Here is a 9368-nt window from a genome sequence, read left to right on the forward strand (position 1 = left end):
GCAAGGGAAGAGCTACCGCTCTGTTTGTCGCTCCGAAAAATCGTTCCCTAAAAGCACGGCAGAGTAAAATAAACCAGGCAGGAGCGGTTCATTTACGAAACGTCAATGTTAACTTTACACTGTCGTGCTAAAAGTCAATAAATGTGGACAGGAGTCCTGTTTTGATTTTTATGTGCGGGAATTCGGTTCTTGCAATCTACGCCCCTGAGCTTTTCGTCTCAGGTTAAGCAAAATTGGCATGCAGTAACCAGAAAGTAGTTGGTATGCAGAAAGCAAAATTGGTATGTAGAATGAAGTGCGTTGGCTGCAAAAGAACTATCTCGAAACTTGGGCTCCGTGTGCTTTTGAGGATTTGTGGAAAGGAGTTGTTGGTTTGCCACGCTTCCCTTTGGACTAGATACTTCCCACTCGTCGATACAGTAATTTGTGTACGTGACATAATGTACGTCGTAATATAATTTCGTGTGAACGACATTGCGTTGCACCAATTAACCGCAAAGGCGACAACGAATAAAAAAATGATTTGCCTCCGAGTTGACTAATTCAAAATTTATATTTTCCACTTTTTATCGACAATATAAAATCTAAAACCAATGCTCAATTGCTGTCAGTATTTCCCAAAGAGCACCTCTTGTGTTGGTGTAAAGTTTCCAGTTTTTTATGCAACAAATTTCTTCTGGTATGTTTGTCAGAGACCAGTTTTTCTGCGTGCACTACTTGATGCTAAAATAAATTAAATTAAATGAACCGTAATGATATAGAGAAGATCACACAAGAGAGACAACACACATATGGATGTACCGGTTGTGTAATTTAAATTGCATTTTTTTCTTCTCGCTCACAACGATAATGAACGAATACGGACCGCGCGTTGAATTGGCAATGACAATGAATTTTTGTAAACAAAAATTTTGTTCGTCTTTGAATGAAGACGTACCGGTTGTATAAAGAAATAACTTAATTATTATGCTTACCGACGACGAAAGTGAATCGGTTTCATCTTCATCGCAGACGGTGGTGTCATTGTGGCTCGGATTTTGATTGTCAATGTCGTTCATTGATGCACGTAATTTGTTCAGTTCATCTTGTAGACGTTCGTTTTCTGATTCAAGATAGTCGATCTGTTGAATGGGTTTTTTTTTCGTTAAATTTTTATTTTGTTTTTTAGGCGAATTTACGACGACACTTTAACAGTAGTTTTAAAAACAGCTAAGTCATCTGTTACCGATCAAAACGACAAAAATGAACGATGATCTCTGAGTAATTGTCTCTTATATAGCGCAACATCTATGTTAAAACAGATGAAGTACTAGATTTTGTGCCACACACGTGGTAATACTTTGAATAAACGATGTAACAGATCTATTTCTTTGCCATTATTATGTAGTCATTCAGAGAGAACAGCAACACTCAAGTGTGCTAACAATTTATTTGGCGACAAAGAAGAATGTACTGGATAAGAACGGTAGAAGGACAATTATCTCTTGACATTAGAAAGTGGTTAAATTATAGAACAAAGTCATCAATCATTTCAGGCTTTACAACTATATAAATCGGTGAGAGATTAGAGCCCGTCAGATTCGTCCTGTTGGAGTTATCGTTAAACTGGATCTCCGGCACTTCTTTGGAGACCATTTCAACGCGGATGGCCTGAATATTATCAAAGTTTTGGCAAATTTCTTATTAATCAAACTAATTAACCTCGAGATGGTTATATTCGAGATTTCTTTTGTTCAAAGTATCGCCTAGCGTTCAACATGAAATCTGGTACTTCATTTGTTTAAACAAACATTTTGCTATATCAGAGCTCGTCGTTAATTTTTGTTGTAAACTTAAAGACTCAGTCTTTCTGCTCCCTTTACGAGTGGTTCCACAAAATCCACTTAACACTCAACTCTGCTAGATTTATGTTTCATGTTTCATGTTTCTACTTACCTCCTCAATTTCGAATTCCAGTTGATCAATCAGTTCGTACGATCGTTGCAATTCTTCTTGAAGTACATTTATATCAGCTTCTAATCTCTTCACTTTTTCACTTAATGATCCGTCATTACCCAACTGTGCAATCGACTCTATTATACCATTAATTTTCGCAGATAAATGTAAATCAAAATTAATCGATCCTCAATTTACCTATCATAGTGACTGGTCTACGTTTTACAAATATGTCCGCATACGGTAGCAAATTATCGTGATTTTTCGCAATTATTTCTTCGAGCTTTTTTAACTGTCTGAATTGGGAGTTGTGCTTTTTCATCAATCTAAAAAAAAATTGAATCAGCAAATTGAAATGATTCTTCATTTAGATCGGTCGTTTCAAATGATTTTACTCGCTCAATAAAGTCTTTTGTTTCTGGTGAGCCTCGAAAATGTTGTCACGTTCCAATGTCGCCTTCTCCAGATCGAATCGGAATTGAAAATTCTGATTCGATGATCGAGTGAAGCCCGATTCAAGCCTGTCCAAGTCGGCTTTCAGTTTTTTGTTCTCAGTTTCGAGCTGTTTGTTTTGTGTGAACGCTAGAACGTTTATCGTTTTATAATATTATAACGAAGAAACACACGCCACCTGAGGAGTAATTTGAATGGAACTCACTTTTTTCGCTGAATGCGAGAAGTTCCTTGATTTTCTTATTTAATCGAAAAATTTCTTGTTCACTGCTTGCCATTTTACTAAACAACAAATCACTTTGTGATTTATAAATCGAACTGACTACATTTAAAGCTGATAATGGATTTTTCTTATCTTTCTTATCAAAAACGAAGTAAATTTGTTAGTTGGTATGTATACAATGCAAGGTGTGCATGGAAAAGTTTTATTGTAATTGTATTAATGTTGATCAAATTAGTACCAACAGCTAACTAAAATTAGTGGTTCTTGTCACCTGTTTTCGACAGTGATAGAAATAACCGATCACATATGTTCAAAATAGTCTTATGTAGTGAGATGAAGGATTTAACAAATGAAGTAGAAGATTTCGTATAAAACATTAGGCGATATTTCAATCAACAGAAGTAAAAGATTGAAAAATTAGCCAGCGTTTGTATAATTTTGACTACAAAAGTAGTGTGAAAAATTTCTATTGCGGGCCACACCATCAACATTGTTGTCCTTCGTCTTTTCTTGTAGTAAAATTGAAACGTTAAGAAGATAAAATGACTTCATAGTGTTCCTGATTAATCCAGAAAGCGTTTCGTTTGGATTCCGACATTAACATCAGTTTAAAAGTGGAAAGAGTGTCAATCAAGATACAATAGTAGGTTATGCACCGCACATACTGACGGAAGAGTGGATTTAATTTCCAAAAATTTCCAAAATTTGACAGATTTCACAAAAATTCTTAAAATTTCCAAATTTTGTTTTCTGTTAGATCTCATTCCGAAGTAATCAGTTAAGCTCAAAGACATGAAAAACAACTAAAAAGGCAGTAAAAACAACATTTACGATGCAATTTGTTGTATTTTTAGATAAAATGACGAAAAGTGATGGAAAAATTTGAGAATTTTTGGAAATTTAATTTTCTTAAAATAGCCATTATCTGGTGGATACCGACATATTTTCGGTTTGAAGAGTTGATGTGGCTTGAAATTGTTTCAACCAAGGTTTCAACTGACAAATATAGATTCTATATTCTAGTGTTTCGTTGCAAGTAGATAGCGGGTAGTTAACAAAAATGCTTACTTACTTACTTACTTAGCAGCCAGAGCACATCTACATAGAATCAGCAGCCAGAGCCACCTGCCTGAGATTGCACCAATCCTCACAATTAATCAAAGCTAACTATGGTCACGCCAGCCTGTGGACCACAATGGAATCCGAGAATCCAGAAATTGGCATGCCAGTTGATACCATCACCCCAACCTACCGATTCGACAAACAATTTACAACCAAATTCCCATCTAGGAATGATTGGTTAGTAAATAAGGCTATCGACAACGACAGCAATTTCACTTGGTTCTCAGACGGATCCAGAAAAACCAACCTCGCTGGTGCAGGCATATACTGCCGAGAAACGGAAGAATCTCACTCATTCCCACTGGGGAGAACGGCCACAATATTCCAATCCGAAATCTATGGCATCCTTAGCTGTGGCAGGAAACTCCTGATCAGAAACACCCACGATCAAAAAATCTGCATCTGTTCGGACAGCCAAAGCTCAATTGACGCTATCAGTGCCTTTAAATTCCAATCGGCTCTGGTGTTGAATTGCTACGATACCAAAGACTCGCCTCAACCAATACAGTAACCATATTATGGGTACCAGGACACAGTAATATTGAAGGTAACGAACTGGCCGACGAGCTTGCAAGAGCAGGCGCAGAAAAACTCCCTCTAGGGCCAGAGCCTCGACTAAAAGCTCCCCCATCTTATTTCAAAAAAGTAAACCTAGAATGGAAAAAAAAAGCTTTCACGAAATATTGAAAGTCTATCACCCACGCCCGCCAATCTAAAAACAACATCTCAATTAGCCAAAAGAAGTCAAAATACTTCCTATCGCTTGGCAAGAAAAACATCAAAAGAAACACCGGCGTCCTCACAGGTCACTGTTTCCTAAACAAACACGCCCATACAATCGGCGTACACAACGACCCCCACTGCAACAAATGTGGAGAAATAGAATCATCCGAACACTTCCTATGTAAATGCCCAGCGTACATAACTGAAAGAGCCAAATGCCTAGGAGCCTACATCCTCCCACATAACATAATTTGGAGCATTTCACCTAACCATATACTCGATTACCTCAACATAACAAACAGGTTGTAGGTAATTATAAATGGGTAAGCACAACAGGCCCACTGGAGGCTTAGGTGCAGGGGTTCTCCCCACCCACTCATACTAAACTAAACTAAACTACTTAGCAGCCTTTGTCAACCCAAGCGAGTTTTGGCTGACTCTACTAACTTCCTCCACTCGTTCCTGCCAGACTTCTCGAATGCGCGACCCCCAATGATCTAGTATCTTCGACCACACAGTCTATCAATCTCTTCCGTGGTTGCCCTCGCCCTCTCGGTTTACGTCCTTCAAATTTCCTGTCGAGGGCTTTCTTGGCAGTTCGGTCATCATTTATCCTAGCCACATGCCCCGCCCATCGGAGCCTCGCTGATTTTACTGCAGCTGTGATGAAATTCTTACTAAAAATTTCGGACAATTCCATATTCGTTCGTCTTCTCCAACCATCTGCTTCATGTACTGGTCCACATATCGATCTTAAGATTCTTCTTTCGAAGCAGTTCAGCATCTGCTCTTGTTTGGATGTCATGGACCTGGTCTCACAACCATACATGACTATGGGTCGAACTACAGTTTTATAGAGTCGGAGTTTTGTTGCACGGGATACATGTGAGCTTTTGAACAGGTGTTTCAGTGCATAGAAGCTTCTGCTTCCTTGCGTAATTCTCATTTTGATCTCCTCCTCTATATCACATACGTTTAATGTCGAACCTAAATACTTGAATGACTGCACGACTTCAAAATTGTACGTATCCATGGTCACGTTTTGCCCCACACGAGATCCTTGACTGCGCTCTAATGCCATATACTTGGTTTTCTCTTCGTTTACCACGAGTCCAACTTTACACGCTTCTCATTCCATTTCTATGAAAGGTTCCTTGACTGCTAGTGTTCCTCTTCCTATCAGGTCAGCTTCGTCAGCGAAAGCCGTTAGCTGATTACTCGTAAGGCATCGGAAAGCATGTTGTCGACCAGGATCTTGCATCTCGTATCGGTAAGCGTCGCTTTGGTTAAGTTGATGAGTTTGGTTGGGATGCCAAATTCATTCATAATATCGAACAAAGCTTGTCTATCTATGGGATCGTACTGTAGTTAACAAAAATGCGATAATAAAATCTAGACCTTCATTTGTTGAACGAAATTTTTTGTGGAATCACAACAACACCAAAATCAGAAAATGTGTCGATAATCTCGACTCAATATCAATTTTTCTACGAGTACTGTTTTCTCCACATATTTTTTATGTTTCCATAAAGTTGATTATTACCTTTTAATGACACACAACGAATTTAAGTTATGAATTATCACATTTACATATCATCAAATTTAGCGAATATCCTAAGGCTACCAAAAACCATTTGCTCGTATACAATTTACATCACTTTGTAAGTCCAATCAAACAAAAGCTCATACTGCATTTCAATACGAAAAGACTGTGGAAAGCAATGTTTGTACATTAAAGCTTTCGAAATCTGGTTGATGGTGCTAATGCATGATAAATGTTGTTGAAGCGGTATAAATGCAAATTTTCAAACTCGTGAATTTATTTTGGAGTTGTTTAGGTCAGAATGTATTTCGGTTTATTGAATGCACAAAATAAAATCATCCTTTGACTGAAAGCCATGGGTCTTACAGAGGATTCACACGCTAAAATGTTTGTCACAAAATGTTCAATCATTCCTTCATAACACGATAACTTGAGTAATCCTCAAGAAATTTCCAAAAACTTTTTTTATTCGACGGGGAACGAGATTCCTGAGGTTAAGCTCGAAGATGGGCTATAATGGATGGATGATCTGATTATAGACATATTCCAAAAGATTTTTTGTCTCGTCGCTTGATAACACGGTAACGTGAGTAGTGTTCAACGGATTTCACAAAAAAGTTTTCGACTGGAAATGAAATTTGTGAGGCTAAATTCAACGATGCGATCTAATGGATCTCGCGATCAGAAAGATATTTCCAACCGAATATATGTCTGCTCATCATGTCCGGAGCGTTAGCGGAGGACTTGACGCAGTCTAACTTCCAAAAAAAGAACGAAGAAATTTTCTTGAGACGCGGCAACTATGTATAGGCGAGAATTTAAGTTTCTTTCCTTTGGCCTGTATCACCACAAGTCCTATTCTATCTTATTTGCACTTCAAATACGAGCAAAACGAGCTATCACTCGACTATGTAACCTTAAAATTGCCGGAGATACATCGTTTTGAAGTTGGTCATTTTGATAGAAAATGCACAAAATTAACGTTTTCCAAACAATCAAAATCTTTCAACTTACTCTGTATGTTTCTATCCATCTGTCTATCTATCTGTCTATCTGTCTATCTATCGACGGTCGATCTCGGAAACTAGTCAGCCAATCTCCATGAAATTTTGCAGGAACCTCAGGGTGGGCATAAAAATGAAAATGTGATACGCCATTACCCCAGGAAAAACCAGAATTTTGTTTTATTGGCCTCGAAGTGGTTTCTGAGTGTGGTTTTCGAGGGTCGGGAACGCGTTTTCGGCTGTAGCTTAGCTGTATTGAAACCTACAGAGGCGTGCGACCCATCAAATGAAAGATATTCGTAACACGATTCGAACAAAAAAATAATTAAAAAAATCGGGGCAGATTCGTTTGAGCTAGAGTGATTAGAGTGACCAAATTTTGAGCTACTCGAGCGTATGATGAAAGGACTAATATTTTTTTTGGGTTATGAGAGATAGAGAATTACTTTCTTCGGCAAAGTCTCAGAGTTTTACGAGTAGAACAGAGGGGCATATGTGAAAAATGTCGAAAGTTGGAAATGGGTGGATCAATTATGTTTTTAGAGGTATTTCTTGAATGGTGGCAGATAGAGAGTTACTTTCTTCGGCAAAGTCTCAGAGTTTTACGAGTAGAAAAGAATGGCATTTGTGAAAAATGTCGAAAGTTGGAAATGGGTGGGTCAATTGGGGTTTTAGAGATATTTCTTGAATGGTGGCAGATAGAGAATTACTTTCTTCGTCAAATTTTCGATTTTCGTCAAATTTTCGATTTTCGTCAAATTTTCGATTTTCGTCAAATTTTCGAATTTCGTCGAATTTCGTCAAATTTTCGATTTTCGTCAAATTTTCAAATTTCGTCAAATTTTTGAATTTCGTCAAATTTTTGATTTTCGTCAAATTTTCGAATTTCGTCAAATTTTCGAATTTCGTCAAATTTTCGAATTTCGTCAAATTTTCGAATTTCGTCAAATTTTCGAATTTCGTCAAATTTTTGATTTTCGTCGAATTTTCGATTTTCGTCGAATTTTCGATTTTCGTCAAATTTTCGAATTTCGTCAAATTTTCGATTTTTGTCAAATTTTCGATTTTCGTTAAATTTCGTCAAATTTTGCCAAATTTTTCCGAATTTCTGTTATAAAAAGCAGTGTTCTAAAACTTCTAAAACGACTGATATCCCAACAAAAATCTCTTCGAGAAAAGTGTGACGCAGTCTTTGAAATACAATTTCTAAAATGAATGATATCGCTAGAGTTGACGCTTTCAGCTTCGTTACGCAAAAATTAAATTTTACACCCAATTTTAGTTCAAACAAGCTGGCTTAGTTTTTCTCATCATCTGCCAAATAATTTTTACCAAAAAAAATTTGACTGGAAACAACCAAAATTTTACCAAAAAAATCTGCGTCGCAAAGTGGCAAATGTTCAGGAACAGACCAGCAAGAAAATTTATCTGCCACATGCGACGCAGATTTTTTTGGTAAAATTTTGGTTGTTTCCAGTCAAATTTTTTTTGGTAAAAATTATTTGGCAGATGATGAGAAAAACTAAGCCAGCTTGTTTGAACTAAAATTGGGTGTAAAATTTAATTTTTGCGTAACGAAGCTGAAAGCGTCAACTCTAGCGATATCATTAATTTTAGAAATTGTATTTCAAAGACTGCGTCACACTTTTCTCGAAGAGATTTTTGTTGGGATATGACAACTTGAGTAATTTTCAACGGATTCCTAAAACTGTTTTATTCGATGAGGACTAAAATGCCTTCTGTAAAGTTCGTTAATGTAAAATTAATGTAACACCCGGCTGTGGAACCAGTCCCTTTACAGTGCTGCTCCTGACTAAACAGTGCCATTGGAAGTATTATTATTATGGACAATTCTGGAGTAATAATGTAGGATTTATTCCAAAAAGAATTTTTTGTGTGTTATCTTGGTGTCGATGATAGAAAAAAATAAAGTTTGAACGAGCGTGAAGTTTACGGCCGTAATTCACACGAGGTGTATGCCTTATTCATGAACAAATGGGACACATTTTCAGCAGATTTATTTGCTAAAAAAGTAGATAATATAGAAAAGAAAAACTTTGCGGCTAGTGGAGCGAATGTACAGTATTTGGTTGGTGCAAGGCGATTATTGAAGAGTAATTTTTCTTCTTCTTCTTCTTCTTTTTCAGCCTGTTTCTGTCCACTGCTGGACGTAGGCCTCCCCAATTCTTTTCCATTCCGAACGATTAGTTGCCACTTGTTGCCAATTTGCGCCTGCAATTCTCTTTCTACCATTACTCCATCTCTCTGGTGGTCTACCTCTAGGTCGTGTTTTAGGTGGTCTCCAGTTCATGATCTTTTTGGTCCAACGTTCGTCCGTCCTTCTTGCAATATGTCCCGCCCAGCT

General features: G+C 37.4%; 1 protein-coding gene across 1 annotated transcript; it reads right to left on the reverse strand.

The window, feature by feature from the left end:
* Positions 1 to 522: 522 nt before the first annotated feature.
* Positions 523 to 2708, reverse strand: LOC119084676 (intermediate filament protein ifa-1). Its single transcript, XM_037194754.1, has 6 exons — positions 2594 to 2708; positions 2331 to 2517; positions 2134 to 2261; positions 1936 to 2072; positions 975 to 1121; positions 523 to 723 (listed from the first exon to the last, which is right to left on the reverse strand). Exons 1-6 carry the CDS (start codon positions 2664 to 2666, stop codon positions 598 to 600), a joined length of 798 nt encoding a protein of 265 aa, XP_037050649.1. The 5' UTR covers positions 2667 to 2708; the 3' UTR covers positions 523 to 597.
* Positions 2709 to 9368: the final 6660 nt, after the last annotated feature.

The sequence above is a fragment of the Bradysia coprophila genome, unplaced genomic scaffold (genome assembly GCF_014529535.1).
Source record: "Bradysia coprophila strain Holo2 unplaced genomic scaffold, BU_Bcop_v1 contig_87, whole genome shotgun sequence".
NCBI classification, from domain to species: Eukaryota; Metazoa; Arthropoda; class Insecta; order Diptera; family Sciaridae; genus Bradysia; species Bradysia coprophila.